This window comes from Dipodomys merriami, unplaced genomic scaffold (genome assembly GCF_024711535.1).
Source record: "Dipodomys merriami isolate MVZ:Mamm:240054 unplaced genomic scaffold, mDipMer1.0.p SCAF_28, whole genome shotgun sequence".
NCBI lineage: Eukaryota > Metazoa > Chordata > Mammalia > Rodentia > Heteromyidae > Dipodomys > Dipodomys merriami.
In genome coordinates this window covers 15,941,314-15,965,612 of record NW_027204270.1, presented here as the reverse complement: position 1 = coordinate 15,965,612, position 24,299 = coordinate 15,941,314, and the positions used below count along the sequence as shown (strand labels likewise).

The 24,299-nt window shown below is 50.6% G+C and overlaps 1 protein-coding gene across 3 annotated transcripts in view; it reads right to left on the bottom strand.

The window, feature by feature from the left end:
• Ece1 (endothelin converting enzyme 1) overlaps window positions 1-24,299 on the bottom strand; it is a 98,850-nt gene that overhangs the window by 25,716 nt on the left and 48,835 nt on the right. For 2 of the 3 annotated variants that reach the window (XM_070037716.1, XM_070037715.1), the window contains 3 exons: window positions 19,534-19,675; window positions 12,833-13,045; window positions 660-781 (listed from right to left, as the gene is read on the bottom strand). In XM_070037716.1, coding sequence (XP_069893817.1) covers window positions 660-781; window positions 12,833-13,045; window positions 19,534-19,675 — 477 coding nt within the window. Of the gene's footprint in view, window positions 1-659; window positions 782-12,832; window positions 13,046-15,368; window positions 15,465-19,533; window positions 19,676-24,299 lie in introns of those variants that run through there. The other variant, XM_070037717.1, reaches the window with a different exon arrangement.

Below are 24,299 nucleotides of genomic sequence, written 5' to 3'. Positions count from 1 at the left end.
TGCTTAACATACACCAGTACATGGCCAGAGAAGAGGGCCAGGACCAGCCTCAGTGCCACTAACTTCAAGGCTTCAAGGCCTTCCTCTTGATGAGGAAGCTAGGAGGCAGGACCATCAGGCAGCATAAACAACCAGAAAACTTCCATGTCACCTGCTTATGCCAGGCAGCTCTGCCAGCCTTGCGCTGCCCTCCTGGAGTCTGCCCATGAGTGCCAGGGATGTGTCCAGGAGGAAGGAATCCTTCCCCTCTTCAGGATTAAGAGGTGCCTCAAATACACACACACACACACACACACACACACACACACACACACACACACACACACACACACACACACACACACACACACACACACACACACACACACACACACACACACACACGAAAAGGAATAGCAAAAAGGAAGATTTGCCATGAATTTGGCCTCTGTCCTCCACACAGATGCACAGAGAGGCACACACAGACACAGACATCCACACCAGATGCTGCTACACAACCCCACACAATACAGGCAGACAGTCTCGCCCACATGGACAGACATATTCCCCTCAGCCGCCAAACCTAGCCACAGACAGACAGACAGGCTCAGCTGGGAGTGGGGGCTGAGAGCTGGGTGGGGTGGAAGCCGAGGGCACTGAGATCTGCCCCAGGGACTGACCTTCTCGATCAGCTCCATCAGGGGCTTGGCCCTCAGCTCCTCTATCCTGGTCTCATTCATACACGCATGGTAGTATACTTGGGCCTTCCTCTCTGCCTCGCTCACGCTGGCTGTGGAGTTTTCTAGAATGACAAGAGATGGTAGAGTTTGTGATACGCCACTATTCACCCCCTGGCTCTGGGTTAAGTCCTTCCTGAGCCTTGGGTACTCCCAGTTGTGCAGCTGAGCCCCCTCTTCTTTCCCAAGCTGGGGGTCAGGATGAAGCTCAGTCTTTGGGTACTAGTGCTTCTAGGCAGAGCTGGCAGACTGGAGGTACCCCCCAAATTCTAGCTGACTGTAGAACAGAAGGGTGTACCATATTCCCCCTCCCCAACCAATGGGCTTGCAGGCAGGTCCCTGGGACGGCTGCCTGGGTCTGCCCAGCAGACAGCTGGTCTTCCTGCCAGCCTAACATAGTACCCACAACCCTGCCCAGTACATGGGACAGAGCCCTGTTGTGGTTTCCAGGTATCAGATGACCTTTCTTAGAAGAAAGACTAGAATTAGACAGAGCTTGAAAGGCCTCATTCATTATGAATTGATTTTCCGCTTCCTCCTCAGAGCCAGACTTAGTGAGGATGCAAAGGGCTGGTTTCCACTTGCTCCCCACTGGGACAGGCAGCCTTGCCTCCTAAGGTTCTGATCTTCCCCTGGAAACCCAGGAGGCTCCCTCTACTTTCTTCTCTTGCTCCCCGCTTAGCACCTGGTCCTCATTCACCTGTTGGAGCCCACACAACCATGCACGGAGCCTGGGATGTTCCTGCTACACCCGGGAAAGGCGGTTACTTCCTGCTGCTCAAATCCTCAAAGGCCCTACTATGTGTTGAGGCTCCTGTGTCCCAAGCCCCTGTATCTGAGCCCCACTCCAGGCCACCCTGGATCCTCAGCCCATCTGTCTGACTCCTCCGGGATCCTCACTGTCATTTTACATTCATTTCTTTCTATTTGACACCCCTCCTTCTGCTTCCTTCCAAGACCTCCCTTTCCATCTCCAGCAGAGACACTCTTCTGGTAGAATTCTACCCATTCAGCCATTGGACACATACCAAATGTATATTCTGTACCAGGCACTGTGTATTTCTGGGGACATAAAATACATATGAGGCTTCTGCACAGGAAACCTCAGCACTCTGAACATCTACCTTGTGTCAGGCACTGGCCTGGCATAGAAGAGACCAGTACCTGGTGGAGCTCATGGCCTAAGAGGGATATAAATGTGCAAAAGGACTTCCCTGCCCCCCAAGGCCCAGGAACAGAGTGAACCATGGCTTCAGGAGGCAGAGGAGTCACTCCATTTGGGAGATGGGAAGAGGCAGGGCACTATCCAAAGACATCCTATTTGAGCTGGACCTCTAAGATGAAAAGGTGTTTGTCAGGTAGAGACCAGGAGAAAGGGCACTGGATGGTAGAGCAGGGCAGTCTGGGGCAAAGGAAGGAGGCATAAAAGGCACATTGTTTGAATAAAAAAAAAATCATTTGTCATAGACACTTGGTGCCAGGGGCACAACTCATCTCCTGACCAGTCTTTAATCAGCTTCCCCAGCCCTCAATTTAAAGAGCTCCCAGTCCCTGAATCTAACTATGACTGTCATTGGTCCAAGAACACAAGCTCAATTCCCATGGGAACCTATCTTTTTGTTGTTGGTGGGGGTGGTTGTGGGGCTTGAACTCTGGGCCTGAGTGCTATCCCTCAGCTCAAGGCAAGCGCTCTACCACTTGAGCTACAGCACCACTTCCGGTTTTCTGGTGGTTTATTGGAGATAAGAGTTTCAGACTTTCCTACTCGGGCTGGCTTTGAACTGAGGTCCTCAGATCTCAGCCTCCTGAGTAGCTAGGATTACAGGTGTGAGCCACTGGCGCCTGGCCCCATTGGAACCTAGAAAAAAGCAGTGGGCACAGCCTGGGGCTAGAGTGATGGGAAAAGGAGGTCTAGAGCCCCTGGGGGAGGAGGGGCTCTAAGGGTTACACACAGCTTCAGAGACCACCAAACTTGGGGTTGCCAAGCTCTGAAAACACCTGTGTGTCTCCCAGGCCCCTAGGGAGCCACGAGACAAGGCCTCCTAGAGACAGAAAACAGAAACAGGGAGAGCTGGGGCCTCAGACTCAGGAATCAGAGGAGGGGATGCAAAGGGGAAGCTCCCAGCCCCAGGGGCCTCATCTCTATGGCAACACTTCCCAGCAGCCAGTCTCTTAGAAGACAAAGCAGCAGAGCCGTTAGGTTCTCAGGCCCTGGGAACCATACGTCATACCCACCTCTAGCCTTGACCCTGAAATACCAAGGTGGGAGGAGGTGCTCTGCGCTGGCTCGAGAGAGCCTGGCATCTCCCTCCTCCAGGGTCCCAAGGCCACTGAGATAGAGAACCAGAGAGGAACTGCTAGGCTGTGCTAATCCAAGATTCTGGGTTCTACCTCTGGGTCTCTTGACCCTGTGTCCCAGGTACCCGGAGGGAGAGAGAAGGCCTAGTTCTAGCACAGCCGCCCTCTCCGCTTTCCTGACAAGGCTCCAAGTATTTCCTGCATTGAAATCAGCTCAGGTAAAGAGACCCTCAAAACAAAATGGTTTGAGGCCTAGCTGCAGTGGTAGATTGCTTGCTTCCCATGCATGAGACCCCTGGATCCCCTCTCTAATGTTACAGAGAGAGAGAAACAAGTTCCTCCATAGCCTAGGGTCCCTGCTGCCTAGTTCACACAGTGATTATGAAATCCCAGTGCTGGCAGCTGCGAGGCTGGTTGTGCGGACACGGGCCTGAGCGCACGAGGCTGGCAGCCCAGCAGGGAGACAGCAAGCAAACCGTCACAAGAGCATCTAATTACACACCGGGGCGATCATGAAGAGAAAGTGCAGGAAGGCAGGAGAGGCCGGCAGGAGGCCAGGAAAGGCACCGGAGGAAGCCACACGTGAGCCAAAGACGGAAGGACAAGGTCACTGCGGATCACCTTGCACTCCGTGGCTCTGTCACCCCTGGGTTCCCAGAACCAGCACTGAACGGGCACATAGGACAAACAGTTCAGTGTTTACACTGAGGGAGGCAAGATGTGTGAACCTCGGAGGCCTGTGGTAGCCTTTCCTCCTGGTGCAGCTCACCAGCACCCCCCTGTGGACATGGGCCAGTGTCTTGCTGCCTTCCTGAGGTCCCCCCTCAGCCCACAGAGACCCACAGGGACAGTGCACAGCTCTCCCTCCTCCTTGCCTTTCTCACTTGTTCTAGCTACTCTTGTGTGTAGGCTCCCAGGGCCAGGAGCTGAAGCAAGACAGTCAGGTCGATGGGAGGCTTGTGCGCTAGACCTGGTGATTCAAGATGGGGGGGCTTGGGTTTGGTGGTAGCAGAATGGTGGGAGGCACTCAACAAAGGAGCTGGAGGAACAGAGAAGGACACCACATTTCCTTAGGCTAGGTGAGGACACCCACTTCCTTAGGCTAGGTGAGGTGCTGCTTGCTGGGACTGGCAGCCTGGGGCTCGATGGAGGGGTTTAGGGCGTAGGGTGAGGATAGTTCCATCTGTAGTCCCTCCTGGGCTGGCCTTAGCCAGGGAGACAGAGACATCTTGAAGACCCCAATGGAATCGAAGTTGTTTGGCAGCCTGGGGTCAGACAACAAGGTTCCCAACTTTCTGGCGACTTTCAAGTACTAGAAATCTCTATAGTCACTTTATCAAAGTCTCCTGGTACTTCCGGGGAGGAAGCAGACGCCCCCAAGAACAGGCAGCGCTGAGATTGAGGTAGGCTGCAGGGACTGGGCGCCTGGGAATTCCACAGTCTCCTCCAGCCAGCCAGGAGCACCGGGGCCCTGGATTCACATCAGGGCTGGACTGGTATTTGTTTTAGATAAAAACCACAGGTTGAGCTGAGAGAGTCACAGGAGTGGGGAGCTGCACCCCTCTGGCGGGAAGGGAAGAGCTGATAGAGCAGGCGCCTGCTGTGCAGAAGAAGAGCAGGAAGAAAAACACCAAGGCCACTTCCTGGTACCCTGTAGGTCAGGCCTGCGTTAGGTCTCATCATCATACAACACAGGACTTGCAGGAGTGTCACACCAGTGTTATCGGCCCATTATGGAGAGAAGGAAAACAAGGTCCAGGATGGCAAAGGCATTACTTAGAAAAGCAGAGTGAAGAAGTGGTACACTAGAATCAGAACTCAGGCCTTCTAACGCTTCCCTGAGGAAGTCACTGCCATGTGTGTGTGAGTGTATGGGGGAGGGGGTGGGAACCACATGTTGACATAATATCACCACATTGGCTTTTAACTATAAGGCAAGCAGTGGTTTCATGAGTGGCTAAAGCCAGATCTGGAGCCCAAGTCTTTCCCCTTTCCTAGTCCTTTCTTGTAAGTGTGCTTGGACCCTAGTAAGGGGCCTGGTCCTAGATGTTGTGGACACCCTTTTCTAGTCTTGAATCAATGAATCCATCTAACCAGTCCTCTAATGAGAGTGGTCCTGCTGCTGCAGACCCAAGCCCACAGAGAAGCTTCTATGGGGCAGAGCCTCCACCGATGCAGGAAGAGGAAACGAGGCTGGCCAGCAAATCGGGAAAAACATCAAAACCAAAATACAAGAGCAGACACAGGGTGACACGATTCATGCCAAGTCACTGACGTGGACACTAGTCATGCGAGTGGAACATTCTGTTATTACTTCTCAGGGAGACTGGTGTCCTGCAGAGAAGGCAAGCAGACAGCCAGCTTTTAGTTTGTGATACTGGGGACTAAACCGCGGGCCTCATGCATGCCAGGCAGGCAGTGCTGCTCCTGGGCTACCTCCTCAGCCCTCAGCGAACTTTTCCTTTAGGGAAACCTGAATTGCTTCAATAATAAGCATGCATTATTTTTTTTCCTTTATATATTATTAGTACTGTATTTTTGTCGGTCATGGGGCTTGAACTCAGGGCCTGGGTGTCATCCCAGAACTTTTTTTTTCATACAAGGATGGCACTCTACTTCTAGCCTTTTGGTGGTTAACTGGAGATAAGCGTCTCATGGACTTTCCTGCTCAGGCTGGTTTAAACCGTGATCCTCAGATCTCAGCCTCATAGGTAGCTAGGATTACAGATGTGAGCCATGAGAACTGGGCTTTTTTTTTTTTTTTTTTAATACATTTATCTTTTTTTTTTTTTTTTTTTGGGTCCGGTCGTGGGGCCTGAACTCTGGGCCTGGATGTTGCCCCTCAGCTCTTCAGCTCAAGGCTAGCGCTCTAGCACTTGAGCCATAGCTCCACTTCCGGCTTTTTTCTTTTTTTTGGTTATGTGGTGCTGGGGAATCGAACCCAGGGCCTCAGGCATGCAAGGCAAGCGCTCTACCACTGAGCCACCTTCCCAGCCCCTAATACATTTATCTTATACTATGATATCTCAAACATGATAGGCACACATATATGAAGGCTCAAGTCCCACGGAGGCTAGCAAGCAAAGGAAGTTTCTTTAAGAAGAGTCTCAAAGGGGGCTGGGAAGGTGGCTCAGTGGTAGAGCACTTGCCTTGCATGCCTGAGGCCCTGGGTTCGATTCCTCAGCACCACATAAGCAAAAAGAAAAAAGCCGGAAGTGGTGCTGTGGCTCAAGTGGTAGAGCGCTAGCCTTGAGCTGAAGAGCTGAGGGACAGTGCCCAGGCCCAGAGTTCAGTCCCCACGACCGGACCAAAACAAACAAACAAAAAAAGAAGAGTCTCAAAGGGTCAGGGGATGGCTTGGCTCTCCAAAGCTAAGTACAACTGGAAAGCTGATGGCAAAGCCAAGTTTAAGGGAGGGGTATTGCCCGGCTGGCTGCTTCCCCTGAGGATATGCCACCACTGCAGTGTCCCCAGAGCCTACACAGACCACCCACACGAGCTTAGATCACCTTTCCAACAGACCACAAGGACAGGTACAGTGGTGCCTGGCCTGGGCCAGCCCACCTGCGCCAGATCCGCCTGGGCCTCCTCTCCAGGAGCCATGATTCACTCATCAAAGAAAACACCAGGCTTGCCCAAGGCCACCCAGCAAGAGCAGGGGAACATCTGTGCTCCCTGGCCGCGACCTCATCCTCACTGGCACTCTGAGTGTCTTCCCTCGTCCCTCTGCTGAGACAGAGCCAACCCCAGCCACCTTGGAGGGCCCTCAGCACCCAGCTTGTCCCAGTGTCTCCCAGCTGGAGCCTTCTGCAGCCTGCTGTCTGGCTGACCCCCCTCTTTGCGCTGGGAAAAGCTGAAGCCTGTCTGGCTTTAACCCCAAGAACACAGTGACCACATTCTTGCATTTTTTTTCCTATCTGCTACCTGTTCCTTCAGGGGGCTTCAGGTACCAACACCCCAAGAATAAAGGCCATTAGTGAGAGGCCATCTCTAGACTAGTTCCCAGGAACAAGGCTGGAAGAGGGAACCTGGGATGTGACTTCAGGAGGAACTGGCCTGGAGCTAAGGCCAGCTCTGCAGGGTCTGTAGAGCTCAGCCAGGCAGCTATTAAGGAAGGAGGTTGTGACTCACATTCCACTGCTCTCCAAAGCAGGGCTGTGTGGGGCCTCTCTATGAGTTTTGGGCTGAATCTCAGCTCCACCACTTCTGGGAAACATGCTTCTTCCACCTCTGTAGGTCCTGTCTATAAAATGGGTATATCTGATGTCCTTGTGGCACACCTTGAGAGTTAAATAGAACAGCATGAATAAGAAACTGTGTGTGTTGTCGGGCATTGGGGGCTCACATCTGTAATCCTAGCTACTAAGGAGGCTAAGATCTGAGGATCACAGTTCAAAGCCAGCCCAGGCAGGAAAGTTCATGAGACCCTTATCACCGATAAACCACCAGAAAACTGGAAGTGGTGCTGTGGCTCAAACGGTGGAGCGTTAGCCTTGAGCTGAAGGACAGAGCATAGGCCCAGAGTTCAAGCCCCATGACCAACCAGAAAAAAAAAAGAAACTGTGTGTTACTCTGCACCACTTTCATACATTTTTTTTTTTTTTTTTTTGTCGGTCGTAGGGCTTGAACTCTGGGCCTGAGCGCTGTCCCTCAGCTCTTCAGCTCAAGGCGAGCGCTCTACCACTTGAGCTACAGCGCCACTTCCCTCTGCACCACTTTCCCTGATAATGAAAAACAGAATAAGCAATAGTGTATTCTTAGAGTATGCTTCCTAATGATCTGAATTTGATTCCTTCTTATAGAGGGCTCTGAGAGGCTGGTGGTCTTCCTGTAGTAGCTTAGTAGGTCATTAGGTAAAACAGCTTAGAATTCACTCAATACCACCAAGCTAAGTACTTTGAACATCACATGCAGATCAATACTTATCACAACCTTAGGTGTTAGGGGGTCATCCAGGTCCCTACTTCACAGAGATTAGAACTAGGTACAAGAAAGCCAGGTCTCTGGTCAACAGCTGAGCTAGCATTTGGGCTGGTTGGCTTCACAGCCCTGCAGGACGGCCTTCTGAGGCTGTTAGACCCTGGCCTTGTGGTCAGGGCTTTGATCGTCTGATTCTGGCTGTTCTATGCCCAGCTTGGAACAGCCACAACTTGACCCTGAGGGACTGGGTGGATGTAAGGATACAGCCCAAGACTGGAGACCACTTTTCACGAGTTCTGACAAGTTAAGGCCAAGCAGGGTAGGATGGGCTCAGATCCAAGGTTTTCTCTGATTAAGAAGTAGTAGGGTCAGGATTGTGGCCACAAGGCACAGAGCCAACTTGGGGACAAACCAAGTCAGACAACTTGTCTACCTTCCTTCCCTAGCTCCTATCAGTGCTAATGGCTCACCAGAGACGAGCCCCCTCCATTCTGCACTAGAGGTGTGCTCTTGGGGCAAAATCCCTTAACATCTCTGAGCCTTAGGGTCACCATTTGGAAAATGGGAATAAAAAATCCCTAAATTGCCAGGTGCTGGTAGCTCATACCTGTAATCCTAGCTACTCAGGAGGCTGAGATCTAAGCAGCCTGAGTAGCAAAGTCCAGAAACTCTTATCTCTCATTAGTCATCAGAAAGGTTGTAAGTGGAGCTGTGGCTCAGGTGGTAGAGCACTAGCCTTGAGCACAAAAGCTTAGGGATAGCACCTAGGTCCTGAGTATAAGCCTCGGAATTGACACAGTAAGGAAGCAAGTGAACAAACAAATAAATAAGAGAATCCCTAAATTTCAGGGTTGCAGTGAGGCCTAAACAGGGAACAACTACAAAGATCCCAGCACTGCGTCCAGCCTGCAAAGGACAAGCAACGTCAGCCTCTTTCTTGCTCTCCCTCAGGTCCTCCTGTCCTACTGTCTAGCAAGGTGGGCAGGGAGCTGCATGTGACCCTTATCCCTAAGGATGGTGAGGGGCAGGGAAAGGGCACACAACTGAAAACTAGGCCTGTCCTGCTCTGCCATCTACCGGCCTGCCCTGAGGATCTCAGTTTGTTCATCTATTGAACAATGTTCTGCAGGACCAAATGGGATGAAGTTACAGAACAGCTATGTGGACTGTGCTGTGCAAGGTCAAAGGTTACAATGCATAACCTTAATATACTGGCAACCACCTCTCCCTCATCAATATGCCAGACTGAGGACTTCCAACACAAAGTAGATTTTGGCTTCTGTGGACTGAGACCACCACCAAGGAAGAACCACGCATGCTCGGATCGCATAGGGTTCAACACTGTAAAGTTACCCAAATTCACCCGTAGGGTATGTACAGTAGGTCTGAGCATGAACACTTGACATTTGACATAAAGTAGCTACCTTACTGCCACAGAAATGACTATGGTAGGCATGAATGCTACTTACCCAAAGCTAGATTTCATGTTATCTTGAAAACTATGGGTAGTGATTTATTTCCCTCATAACCACCCAACTGCCACTAAAGACACACTGCCCCTTTCAACAACTCTCAGGTTTTTTGCTTCATCTGAAACTAAGCACATGGATTCTTAGTGGTGCTGTGGCTCAAGCAGTAGAGTGCTCGCCTTGAGCTGAAGAGCACAAGGACAGCGCCCAAGCCCAGAGTTCAAGCCCCACGACAAAAAAAAAAAAAAAAAAAAGATGAGAAAATCTTTAGGGCTGGGAAGGTGGCTCAGTGGTAGGGCGCTTGCCTTGCATGCCTGAAGCCCTGGGTTCGATTCCTCAGCACCACATAAGCAGAAAGAAAAAGGCCGGAAGTGGAGCTGTGGCTCAAGAGGTAGAGTGTTAGCCTTGAGCTGAAGAGCTGAGGGACAGCGCCCAGGCCCAGAGTTCAGGCCCCACGACCGGACCCCAAAAAAAAAAAAAAAGAAAAAGAAAAAAAAAAAAAGAATGAAACTAAGCACGTGGATTCTTAATGTGCTTTTGGGAAGACAGATTTTCACAAAATCAGGGCAGAGAAGTGCTTGAGCAGGTCTTGCAACGATTTCAACTCAGGACTAACTTGAGAGTTCCTCAGCCTCCACTGAGCTGCAGAATGCAGGCGTAGTAATTTAAAGTTCCTGATTTGAAATTTCTTTTGATTTAAAGAAAAAAACCTTATTATTTACTATTATCTTGCTACACTTGATCAAAACTACAGTGGCTCATGTCTATAATCCTACCTATTCAGAAGGCTTAGATGAAGAGCTAGTCAGCCCCAGGAGAAGAAGTTTACGACTCCCTCCCTCCATGCTCCCCCCCACCCCCATTAATAAAAAGCTGTGAGATGGAATGTGCCTGCCAGCCACGCAGGGAGCAAAAATAGGAAGTCTGTGGTTCAGGTCAGTCCAGGCTCAAATTGAGACCCTATGTGAAAAACAATGGGTGTGGTTCAAGTGGCAGAGCATTTGCCTAGCAAGCATGAGGCCCCGAGTTCCAATGACAGTACTGCTAAATAACAAAATAGAACTGCCAAATAACAAAACAACAAAAAGACCATGTGTAGCCATGCACCAGTGGCTCATGCCTGTAATCCTGGCTACTCAAGAAGCTGAGATTGGGGCTGGGAAGGTGGCTCAGTGGTAGAGCGCTTGCCTTGCATGCATGAGGCCCTGGGTTGAATTCCTCAGCACCACATAAGCAAAAAGAAAAAAACTGGAAGTGGCACTGTGGCTCAAGTGGTAGAGCACTAGCCTTGAGATGAAGAGCTGAGGGACAGCGCCCAGGCCCAGAGTTCAGGCCCACGACTGGACCCCCCCCCAAAAAAAAAAGGAGCTGAGATCTGAGAATCAAGCTTCAAAGCTAGTCTCAGCAGAAAAGTTTGTAAGACTATCTCTTAACTACCAAAAAACCTGAAGTGGAGTCATGTTCAAGCAGTAGAACATTAGCCTTGAGCCAGGAAAAAAACAAAAAACAAAAAACTTCAGAGACAGCACCCAGGCCCTGAGTTTAAGCCCAGGAGCAGGACAACAACAATAAAAAAAGTGTAATAAATCTTTGAATGAGCTAACTATTGAATTTTCATAAACTTGGAGGAGGCTTGTGTTCCAGTGTTCTGATAAGAAAACAAGCCGCCTAGTGAAGTGACAGACCCCAGACCTCCAGGTCAGGGGCAGAGCCAGCCCTGACCCCAGGGGCTGACATTAGCCCATCTGACCAGGTTACCAGGATAAGCCCTTGCCTGTGCTGGGCAGGTGCTGGGCAAAGGGACACAGCACTGAGTTTCCGCCTTAATCACAGATATGGCTGGCTTTCAAGTCATTTATTCTGAAAGGAACAGTTTCGCTCTCTTTCAAAGGCACCTGTGGTGGCATGAGGTAGGCAAGGGCCATCGTGGGCTGGGACTTGCTGCTTCAGCAGGGTCCCTTCAACCCCACTTCAATACACCTGCTCCCATCTCCAGGGAGATGAGCAGGAGGCTGTCTCCCATGCTGCTGAGGAGCATGTCTTGTACTACTCTGGTAGGTGCTCTGCAGCCTGACCCATAATTCCAGTCCTTTTTGCTTTGGTTATTTTTGAAATAGAGTCTTGCTTTTGGCCCAGGCCAGCCCTAGACTGCCATTCTTATAGTACAACTGAGTTGTAAGTAGAAGCTTTTTATTGGTTGAAACAGGGTCTCTTAGAACTTTCTGCTTGGGTTGACCTTGAACTACAGTCTTCCAGATGTCTGGTTTTAGTAGACAGAATTACAGGTATGAGCCACTGCATCCAGCTGAATTTACCCTCTTTTAGTTACCTTCTCCTATTTACCTACTGGTATGCTGAAGGATTTTTTTAAAAAAATAATACTTATTTATTTGTTTTTATTAAATAGCTGTACACAGAGATTTCAATTCCAGAAATCAGGCTATGAGGACAATGCATCTTGATTGATGTCACCCTTTTCACAGTTCTGTTTTTTCTTTTTTGTTCCAAGACTGGTACTAGAACTTTTGCTCACTGGCTAGTACTCTACCAACTAAGCTATGCCTCCAACCCCTCATCATTTTCTTAAGAAGTTATTTTTTATTTTATTTTATTTTTTTCGGTCGTGCAGCCTGGGCCTGGGCGCTGTCCCTCAGCTCTTCAGCTCAAGGCTCTACCACTTGAGCCACAGTGCCACTTCTGGCTTTTTTCTGCTTACATGGTGTTGCAGAATTGAACCCAGGGCCTCATGCATGCAAGACAAGCACTCTACCACTGAGCCACCTTCCCAGCCCTTAAGGAGTTTTTTAAAAAAGTAGTATTTGTTGAGTTTAAGTTCTTACTGGTGGACACGAGTTGGATTTTAATAATCTGGCTTCTCCCAGCATTGAGGGTCCCAGAATAAAGCAAAAGTTGACAGGAAAGGCAGACGGCCAAGGTCACAGAATGCCAGGGGATTCGAGTCAGGAGGTCTGTGGTCCAGTTTGGCATTGGGGCTCCCTTCTTGATTCCCATTGGGGATTCAACAAACATTAACCAGGAATACTGTTGTAAACAAGACACACGTGGGGGTTCTAACCTGAGCATAAAACCACCAACTTCAAGGTCGGAAGGACTTTGGTCAGACAGCTTAACCTGCAAGGCTGGTTACCAGGAGGCCAGAGAGACTAACTCTGATGAGCTGTTGTTACAACTTCCACGGATTCACAGCCTTCGAACCTGAGCTGGTGTGTCCAGCCTTCCCCTTCAAAACTGTCAAGACCTACAGTGCAACTAGAAGCCACAGAATAGCAACCAGGGCTACCAACCCCCTTACTACAAAGTCCACGGCCTTCTTAGCCTGCCCTGTCTCTCCTCTCCTCTGAGCAGACCGGACTGGCTGGCAGGTGCAGTGGACCTGGCATATTTGTCTGTCCCCCTGCCGGTGCTTACCCAGCAGGTGTTTGATGATGGCTTGATTGTGTTCCCAAAGGTTGCTGAAAGTCCCCCAGCGGGAGTGGCCATCAGGCACAGGGTTGGCCTTGATCCAGCCCCCGCAGGCATAGCTGAAGAAGTCCTGACAGGGGTCCACCGAGGGGTCCATGGAGCTCAAGATGGAGCTGGTCACTGAGACACAGGCCTCGCTCAGACATACTGGGGGTGTTCCTGGAAGGGGACAAGGACAAGAGGCCAGTGAAGAGGGGCAGGGAGAAGGGTCCAGGAGGGCAGCACAAGTAGCCTAGGGCCTGGGGAACACAAACCCACACTTAACCCTAAGAGCTTGGAACTGGATGGTTATTAGACTCCTTATGATCAGGAAATTTCAGATCTCCCAGCTTGTAAAAGAAGACCTTGGTTTAGCGGCTAAAATTCTTTTGTGCCATCAAAGTCCCTAGAACGAAGAGGTGTTTCTCATAATCCTCCCATAGAGACACCCCCCCCCCGCTTTTTTTTTTTTTTTTAAATTTTTTTTTTTGCCAGTCATGGTACCTGAACTCTGGGCCTGGGCGCTGTCCCTCAGCTCTTCAGCTCAAGGCTAGTGCTCTACCACTTGAGCCACAGCACCACTTCCAGCTTTTTCTGCTTATGTGGTGCTGAGGAATTGAACCCAGGGCCTCATGCATGCAAGGGCAAGCACTCTACCACTGAGCTACCTTCCCAGCCCCCCCCCCCCCCCCCGCTTTTTTAAGTGCTGGGATGTAAGTACTGTGCCACTTGAGCCAAACCCTATCCAGTCCTTTTGCATTTAGTTTGATTTCAGAGAGGATCTCTTAATTTTGCCCAGGCTGACCTTGGACCATGATCCTCTTACCTATGCTTCCTTAGTAGCTAGAATCATGAGTATGTGCTACCATGCCCACGTTGTTGTTGTTGCTGTTTGTTTTAGTGGTAGTGGGGTTTGAATGCAGGGTTTCATGCTTGCTTGGCAGGCACTCCAGCTCTTGAACCACACGCCCAGTCCTTTTGCTTTTCAGTGATTTTTCAGGCAGAGTACCAAACTTGTGCTCAGCTAGACTCAGGTGGAGACTCCCTTCTACCTATGGTCTCCATTGTAGCTGAGATCACAGGCAGGAATCACCATGCCCAGCTTATTAACTAAGAGAGTGTCTTACAAACTTTGACTGGGCTAGCCTCGATCTGTGGTCCTTCTCATCTCTACCTCCTAAGTAGATGGAGTACAGATATGAGGTACCATACCTGGCCTGGCTTTTTTGTTTGTTTTGTGAAATAGAGTTCTGGCTTTTTCCTGCTAGCCTCCAACTTTGATCCTCTTATCTGCACCCCCCCCAAACAGTTGGGATTATAGGTGTATACCACCATGTCTAAGCCCTCACCAACTTTTTGTTATTCTCTGATACAAAATAAATTCCTTTACTCATTTATGCATTCATGTATTCAACAAACTAAGGGTCTTCTGGATTCTTTGCTGAGTAGTCGTGTGTGTGTGTGTGTGTGTGTGTGTGTGTGTGTGTGTGTGTGTGTGTGTAAGACAGAGAGGGTGGAGGAAGTTGAGGACTATAAAAGGCAAAGTCTTTTCCTTCAGGAGCTAATAATTCATTCAGGGACACACATGCACATGTAAGAGTCAGAAGAGAAGAGTAGAAGAAACTGCCATTCATTCTACATGAAACAGTGAACATTGACTCTGTACCAAGTGGGTGAGGTAACAGGGACACAGGGAGACGAGGTGGACAGGGGAGGAGCCGGGAAACAGCTCCTCTCCTGAGCACATGGCAGGAATCCTCTATCTCAATAAATCTTCAAACAAAGCAAGAGCAAAGACCCTGTGTTCAAATCCTAGTACCATTTGATAAGACAAATTGGAAACAAGTGACCAGTTGGCCAGAGACATGAGGAACGGTTCAGGCCCCAGCCTCAAGGTTGGTCAGGGGACCAGAATCACAGATGGCTCTCCAGAGGCTTGGCTGAGCCAGGAGGCCAAGCCTGACTCTGCAGGACTGAGGAACCAGGAACCAGGCCTGGTCTCATGGTCTGCAGACCCAAGCCAGGCAAGTGACAACAGAGGCTGCTCCCTGCACACCTGCTGTTCTCACATGCTCATCATTCTCAACCCCTACTCCGGCATCAGATGCAGCTATAATATTCATGTACAAAGACCAGGAAGCTGCCAGGGGCTGGTGGTTCGTGCCTGTAATCCTAGCTACTCAGGAGGAAGAGATCTGAAGATTGTGGTTTATAGCCAGCCCAGGCAAGAAAGTCTGAGAGACTTATCTCCAATTAAGCACCAAAAAGTGGCAGAGCACTTGCCTTGATCAAAAAGAAAAATCTCAAGGACATGGCCCAGGCCCTGAGCTCAAGCCACAAGTCTGGCTCAAACCAACCAACCAACCAACCCCAAGAAACTAAGGCATTGAGGAAGTGACTGGAACAAGGTCACCCAGCTGTGTGGGAGCTGGGAGCTTAGTACCATCTCTTGGCTGGCCATGCCAGGAGCGGGGTAGCTGGACTGGAAGATCAGTTTGCTTACCACACAGGGAAGTAGCAAGGTAGGATGGCTTTAGAAACCCTCCGATGTGGGTTCAAACCTCAGCTTTCTGTCTCTGCCTTGCAGGGCCTCTTACAAGTGACCTCTTGTCTCTCCAAGGCTCAGTTTCTCTGTCCAGAAGTAAGTGGAAATGTACTGGGAAATTTCTGGCTGGACACAGGGCTCTCTGCTTCCTCAGGGCCCAGGTCTGAAGATCTCAGGCTGTTGTTTAGAAAACAGGAAGAAGGCAGGGCTGGCAGAGCGGTCCTGGCCTCCCTTGGCAGCGCACCATCAGCCACGAGGGTGGTCAGGACAGGATCTCTTGTCTGTTCTGATAAGTACAAAGTTCCCCATGGAGGGCTCAGAGGGGCAACAGCACAGGAAGGAACTCAGGGCAACTATATTTGAGATAATTTGCAATCATTAAAATGTACTGAGCATACCAGGTGCTGGTGGCTCACCTGAAATTCCAGCTACTCAGGAGTCTGAGTTCTGAGGATCATACTTGGAAGCCAGCCTGTGCAGCAAAGTACATAAGACTTTTATCTTCAATTAATCACCAAAAAACTAGAAGTGGAGCTGTGGCTCAAGTGGCAAAGCGCTAGCCTTGAGCAAAAGGCTCAGGGACAGCACCCAGGCCCTGAGTTCAAGCCCCAGGAAGGTGCATGCGCGTGCGCGCACGCGCACGCGCACGCGCACACACACACACACGCATGCATGCACATGCACACATACATAAACACACAAACTTAATGAACTATTATATGTAAACAGAGAATTCGTGTGTGTGTGTGTGTGTGTGTGTGTGTGTGTGTGTGTGTGTGTGTGTGTGTGTGTGTGTGTGTGTGTATGCATGTGCATACAAGTGCTATAGTGCTAGGATTGACCCCAGGAATTCAATGCTAGACAAGTGCTACTCCACTGAACTCCACTCCCAACCTATACACAATCCTTTTGATGGAAAGAATGAGGCTGTCATTAGTAGTAGGTCTATCTATCTATCTATCTATCTATCTATTTATTTATCTATCTATCCATCCATATATCTATCTACTCATACAATGAAGCTCACCTGGCTTCATTTTCAATATTTTGAGATCACACCATCTTAATCATAGTAGCACATACCAGTCCCAACCATGGGGATGGCCAGAACTCCATGGGGGGAGGGAAAAGAGAACTTGTGTGCGATTTGAAAAGGCCTATTCACTATTAGGGTATAAGGGAAAAGAATACCTATTGTTACACCCTAAGCCACAGGAAGTCAGGGCTGGGCAAAATCTTGGCTGAAGGAAATACCCAGGAGATAGACTGTAAGAGGACTTGGGTTTAAAAACAAAATGAACTCAGTATCAGGAGCCAGTGTCAGAGATGTGGGTCCTCCCTAATACCCCAACTCTGCTAGATGCTGTGCCAGCTCCTAGATAGTGCTCATACAATGACTGCTTGGTTATTGAACTATGTAATGGCTCACAGATCCTTACATTGTCCTGGCTCAGCAGGTGTTTAATGTATATTTGATTAACAAATTAACGGCTCCAAGTCTCCCACCTAGGACTTCCTCCTCTTCCCCCAGGGAAATCCGCCCCCCAAGTCCCTGTTCCCTGTCTAGGGAGCCTTATGGCGGGCCTTGGTTTTCTTCCTGGCTACCTCCTGGACTAGAACATGAACTTGAGTATAAGACTGGCATCTTGCTTGCTTGCCCACCACTGTGCCTGGCATCTAGCAGAAGGAATAAAGGGCCAACTGAGTGGCCATGTTTTATCCAGCACTTGGTGACCACCTCCTGGAGGGGGCAAACATCTCAACCCATCAGGATGGGCATGCGTCAGTTGAGAAGGCAAGAATCAACCCTAGATTAAGTCCCCTCACTTGGTTGGTGGCTGGCCCTACCACCCTCTAAGGTGCTGCGAGTACTTCCTGAGGGAGTTTCATGTTTGGGTGGCTGTTGTTTGCAAAGTTACTTGCCAGTTTCTCGAAAGGAGGGTATAGCAGGAAGACAGATCAAAAGATCCTTAGGTGCCCAGACAGGACATAGCTGTGGGTCTTCCAGGTACGCCGAGGACTTGCTTTCCTGGCCTGGCGTTGGCTCAGACGAGGCCAATGTCATTAGGTTACTGTCCATATTCTAGGTGGCCACTGCTTTTTCAGGTGGCTCAGGAGTTACCTGATCCCTAATCCACTCCACCCTAGGACAAGAAGGCAGGCCCAGGTGGAGAAACCCCTTTCCAGATGCTGACAGGGTCAGGTTCCCCCTTAGGACCTACTTGGCAACAACAGCAGAATTGCTTTGAGTATGACCCCTACGGAGCTGTCCCTAAGAGCTGTCCCTTGGGAGCTCTCTTTGGATCCTGGAGAAGAAACCCCTTGGGGGCTCCTAAGGGCAACCCCAGGGCCAAACTGGCTGCAGGAATCCTGCCTGCTTCCCAGGTCCAGGGCAAAGAGCTGGCCATGGTCTGCACAGACCGGTGGGCTGCTCAGAACTGAAGCTGATTGATCAGGATGTGAGGCCAGATGGCAACTGCAGCGTGGTGCCGGCAGCTAGTGACCCACTGGTAGAGGACACACAACACACGCACAAACACACATCTGTAGTGTCTCACACACACACTCTCTCTCTCTTCTTCCTTTGTCCATTCTGTCATTCATTCAGTTATTATTTGTACACCATGGCACTGGGCACTACGTAAGTATGTGTGGTGAAAGGCCTGGAAACTAGTAAATTACTTACTCAAACATACATCAAGCACCTGCTGGGACTATAGCCCATTTAGTCAGTTAAGAGCCGGATGCTTGTGGCTTACACATGTCATCCTAGCTGCTCAGAAGGCTGAGATCTGAGGATTACAGTTCCAAGCCAGACTGGGTAGGGAAGTCTCTGAGACTCTTATCTCCAATTAACCACCAAAAAAGCCAGAAGTAGAGCTGAGGTTCAAATGGTAGAGCTTTAGCCTTGAGGGGGAGGAAAAAAAAGCTTAGAGACAGAGCTCAGGCTCTGCGTTCAAGCCCTAGAACCTAGGCAATACACACATTTTAAACATCAGTTAAACACTTATTTCTAGAGTATGCCCTCTCTTCTCTCCAGGCCCTGAGGGCCCTTCCTTTCCAGTCTACCATGACCAACCTCAGGCCAGCAGCTTCACAGCGGGGAGGGCCCAGCACAGCCATGGTTTCATGGTGCATGGCCAAGTCGGTGGGCGGGACCCTGACCAAAGCCCCTCTCTGGCTGCTCAGCCAGGTGCACCATCAGGAAGCTAGATACTGGGGACAGGAGCAGGAGAGGGAGACAGCCTGGAATTGGCTGGCCTCCCTGTCCTTGGTTTTAACTCGAATCCTCCCAGTTGCATAAGTGCTAGCTGAGTAAAATGCAGTGCTGGCAGGATCCATTTGGCGGGCTCCGAGAAGCAGCCTCCAGCTCTGAGGGTGGGATAACAGGGGCCACATTCACCCTACGCTCATGTAATGGGAATAGACAGGTGGATGGAGGGACGGACACAGGCACAAAGACTCTGGGCAAGGAAGGACATCCCTCACGATCAGGAATGACAGTGATTACAAAAGAAGGCAGGGCCTGAGCTCTTGAGGCTTCTGAAGCCTAGGAGGGAGCCAGTGGGAAAATTCCAGCTGCCCCACTCAAATCCTCAGGTTTCCTCATCTAGAAAAGAACTGAAAGGAACCACAGCCTGTAGGGACATGAAGGGAAGACACGAGGCCATGTCTGTAAAGGAGGGGGAGGGGGTATTTGGCCCACAGAGAGGTCAGCATGCAGAAGCCACCACTGGCTTCCTCTTGGGCAGGCTGCACCAGCCTGGCCCAGCAGCCACACCCTAGCAACCATGTCAGAGCGGAGGCTGAAGAAGTCCTTAAGGCACTGCATAGGACCTCAGGGCCAAACCCTATTGGGCACGGCTTTCCCCCCTTAAAGGGAGAAGACACAGAGTCTGGGGAAGTAAATGACTTGTTCAAGATCATATTGCTGTTGGATTGCTGGGCTTGGATGTGAACTCAGGTTGTTCTAATTTACCTTTGTACCAACCACCACCCTGAGCCCTGCAGACCTGGCTTCTTCCTTGTGCTTAGAAGCCTTCTTGGCTTGAGCAGGGAAGTCCTCTGTACAGAAACAGAGGGACAGGGGAGACAAGCCCTCCACAAACACAGAAGCACCTACTTGTCCGGTACTGGATGCCCAGTGCTGCCAGGCAGGCCACCAATCCTGCTGCCAAAAGTGCCACCAACACCACCAGCCGCCTCTCCACCGGGGTCCGTGCTGCCCAGCACCTCTGGCCGCTCCGAGGGCTGCGGAAGTTCACCTGCAGGGGAGGAGGCAGGAGGAGTGGGGAGGACGTGAATTCAGGGCTCCCCAATCTCAAGAGGAAGGGGCTCCGAGGCAGGCCTAGGCCCTGGGGAGCCATCGGGCTGTCCTCCGTCTCAGGGGTGGTCTGGTTCCCACAGAATCAGCCCTAAGCCAAGAACGGAACCTCCACCCTCGCCAGTAGCTGAGACTCGGCAGCTCAAGCCGGGAGGGCTTGTGTGTTCTGTGTCACCCGATATGGGCAGACGGGGAAAAAAGACCAACAGCATTTCCTTGCCTCTCCAGTAAGGAGCTGGAAAGGAACAGGATGTTTGGACTGCAGATATGCAGAGGGCGGCCAGCTAGGCCTGCCTCAGAGGCCCCACGCCCACAGGCCCGGGGCCCAGGGCCCAGCGCCCAGGGCCCAGCAATAGCACGGCCACAGATCAGGTGTTCTTCAAGCAGGGACATGCTGAGCTCCGTAAGCCCTCATGATCCCGCCAGGGCTGGCTTCTTGGTCATCTATTTACAAATGGAGAAACTGAGGCCCAGAGGGGTTAGTCCACCCCACAGAGCTGAGTGGGCAGAGCAGGGACTTGAATCTGAGCCTGTGGATGCTTGAGCCCACTTATAGATCAGAGATGTGGTCTGGGATACTGGAGGAGACAAGAAAAGAAGCAGCTCCATCAAGGCAGGAGAAATGTCCCCAGCCTCACAGTCTAGCTAAACAGGAAAGGAGGCACAATGAGGGGAAGCGTGCGTGTGTGCGTGTGTGTGTGTGTGTGTGTGTATGTGTGTGTGAAAGAGAGAGCTCTTGGGCTCATTAGGGACACACCCACCAACAGCACTCAGAGCCATGAGCCCTGACCCAAAACCAGCTCAGGGGCTCTGTTCTAAGAGGTGCTTCCTGAAAAAGCCAGGGCCACAGTGCAAGAAGGCACTCCTGAAGGTGGGGCTGGTTCATGAGTTGCCCCACAACAAACAGCTGAGCATAAACTCATGCACGGAGGGGAAGAGGTTCCTTTACTATCAGCGCTCCCAGCCTAATGGGATGCTGATAAAGGCTGGAATGAACAGGGGTTCAATCAGGGAAGGCTTCCTGGAGGGGGTGATAATCTGGGCTGGGTCTGGAAGAATAAACAGAAGCTGACAGGGTATTTATTTAAGGAGCTCTGTAAGATAGATTAAGGAACATGAATGTCCTCTTCAGGACTAGAAAGACAGATTTGTCCTTTGGGAAGAGCAACTAAGAGGGAGCAAGGCGGGAGGTGAGCAGGGAGACTCCTACGGTGGTTGTCATAGCATGCTGAAGGACTGGGACTCTGGCCTGCCAATGCCCCCACATAGCTGAGGAAGGGCAGCCCCCAGAGCCATGCCAGAACCCACAGGAGTCTCACAGAGGCACACGGGGACCTGCGATGGGTCATCTTAGAGTAAGAGCCCTGTGGCCATGGCTGGGTACCCTGTGGACAGAAAGAGACTGGGAATTAGGGCACTAGGGAAAGGGGAAATGAGAATTTTCGGGGAAGAAAAATCAGCCTGTAAGTGAGTCAAGGCTCTGTGTTGAAAATGAACTATATAATTTGTAGGTGGGGACAGGAGGGAAAAACTGGGAGAAAGCGCCGCAAGGGGTGTAACATTGTCCAAAAAAGAAATGCACTCATTTGTCTTGCATGCATGAGGCCCTGGGTTCGATTCCTTAGCACCACATAAGCAGAAAAAGCCAGAAGAGGCACTGTGGCTCAAGTGGTAGAGCCCTAGTCCTGAGCTAAAGAGCTGAGGGATAGCGCCCAGGCCCAGAGTTTAAGCTCCACGACTGACGCACACACACACACACACACACACACACACACACACACACACACACACACACACACACACACACACACACACACACACACACACACACACAAAGAAAAAAGAAAAAAATGCACTCACTACCTGACTTATGTAACTGTAACCCCTCTATATATCACCTTTATAATAACAATAAAAAACTAAAAATTAAAAAAAAGAGAGAGACAAGGTGATCATTTCATAGAAGGTCAGCTGGCTCTTGCCACAGCAGCAGGCAAGTGGAGGGAGAGAGAGAGGGAAAGAGGGAAGGAGGGAAGGAGGGAAGGAGGGAAGGAGGGAAGCCGCCCTGCTAAAACCCCTTTTCCAAAACTAGGAGAAGCAAAGCTTCTCAGCTCTATTTTCATTAGCTAAAACTTTCACAGACGGCCTGGTGCAGAGAGACTGGGGTGATGCTCAAGTGCATGCACAATACCCCGAAGGTTCACCAAGGATATCAATGTCTCCATCAACTTGCCCTGGGCACTGGTATTCGGAAGGGTCCTGAGGACTTGGGGCAGGTGCTGCCATGTAAGAGGACACTGACAATAGTGTCCCTTTGCCTGTCCGTCCTTCTGCTCCAGAACTGTCTCAGCCTTCCTCCTCCTCCACATCCTCCTCTTCCTCATGACCTCTTGTGCTCCCCTGGCCAGGAAAAGTCATCTAGGCTGAGCTCCAGGGAACAGGAAGCAGTGTGACCTTGGATGAGGGGCACCCTCTGCCTGGCACTCATCCCAGAGAGCTGAAGGACACACTGGAAAGGGGAGGGAGGGAAGGGACTTACTTCATTGGTTTGGTGAGAGGGACAAGGTGACAGCCAGGAGTAAAGGTGTCTGAAAAGGTGAAGGAGAGAGAAAAGACACAGAAGGCAGAAGTTGGAAGGGACAGGGAAGCAGGGGAGGAGAAAGGCCCTAAAAGTAGCTAATAATTGTGTGTATATGTATGTGTGTGTGCATACGTGTGCACGTGCGTGCACATGTGTGCAGGCATGCTAGTACTGGGGCTTGAACTCAGAGTCTAGTCATTTAGTTTTTTTTTTTTTCACTCTGCCATTTGAGCCACAGCTCCACCTCTGGGTTTTTGGTAGTTTAATGAAAGTTAAGAGTCTCATAGGCTTTCCTGTCTAGGCTGGCTTTGAATTGAGATTCTCAAATCTCAGCCTCTTCAATAGCTAGAATTATAGGCCTGAGCCACAGACATCTGGCTAGGCGAGTAAGTATTTGTGAATGGGCCTGAGATGTCATTGCTAGGTGGTATAATTCTCTTCTCACATTGTCCCTGGGACTAAGGAGTACTCTAGCTCCAGGAGAGACCCAGAGAGCTGAAGCTGGAAGGGAGCAGAAGAGATAGGCCCATGACACATCCATCTCTCCAGAAAGGGCCAGGAGGCCTGGTCCCAGGAGGGGTACCACTAGAGCAGCAGACTTGAGCTGAGCTTCATTGTTCCAGGGCAAACAAAGTGCTGAAACTAAATGGATGGTGCTCACTGTTAATTAAATTAGAATGAAGCCCAGATTGAATTTAAAAGGTCATCATTCTAAGCCAGAATGGCAAGTGGCATTTGGAAACAGGCTCTTTAACCTCATCCTGTTCTGTGCTCAACTTGGGACTGTTCTAAGTACAAATACAAGGTGTTGTCTCTAGGGGGCAGAACAAATCCAGAGCAAACACAGCTCCTGGGACAGGAGAAGTCGGTCTCCTGGAGCACTGGGCTTGGACCAGGAGATATTGGCCAGTTCCTGGGTACATCTTTGCTGTTTACAGTTGCCTGACCTCAGTCAAGGCCCCCTGTCCCCCACCCTCTTTTTTTTTTGGGGGGGGGTCCGGTTGTGGGGCCTGAACTCTGGGCCTGGGAGCTGTCCCTCAGCTCTTCAGCTCAAGGCTAGCACTCTACCACTTGAGCCACAGCGCCACTTCCGGCTTTTTTTCTTCTTGCTTATGTGGTGCTGAGGAACTGAACCAGGGCCTCAGGCATGCAAGGCAAGCGCTCTACCACTGAGCCACCTTCCCAGCCCCCACCCTCTTTTTTTTTTTTTTTTTGCCAGTCCTGGGGCTTGAACTCAGAGCCAGGGTACTGTCCCTGAGCTTCTTTTGCTCAAGGCTAGCACTCTATCACTTGAGCCACAGCACCACTTCTAGCCTTTTCAGTTTATGTAGTACTGAGGAATGGAACCCAGGGCTTCATGCATGCTAGACAAGCACTCTACCACTAAGTCACCTTCCCAGCCCAGTCAAGGGCTTTTTTGAACCGTGTACCTGCCCGTGAGACAAGGTCACGGTCATGATTGAATTCCTTTTGGAAATGAGGCCATGTCAATCAGGGCAGATTGGGGTGGGGGTGGGGGCAGTAGCTACGTGGAGGATTAGGTGGCAAGCTGCCAGATCCATCTGGGGAGAGATGTAAGTGGGAACTGAACCAATGCCAGGGACTATAGATGCCCAACTTGCTGGGAGCTTAATTTTCTGCTTCTTGCTATCTAAGGTGGGAGAGCAAACCAGAACAAGAGGGAAAGGGATGCTCTCCAAAGACAGGTGGGGAGAAAAAAAACAACAAAAACCGAACAGGATGGCGCTAGAGTGAGAGACACTCAGAGACAGGAGAGGAGGGAAAGAACGCACCTGGGGTTCCCACAGACAGGGAATGAAAGCACTAATCGGGGATAAATATTCGGTTACAGAAGTGAGAGCCTGGCTCACCTAGGCCTGCAGCAAGAACGAGTTTTGCAGGTGAGGATGGGCACCTACCTGGGCCCCCAGAGGCAAGCAGGAGAGCAGGGGTGGGAGGCAGGCTCAGCCAAGTTTGTGAGTCA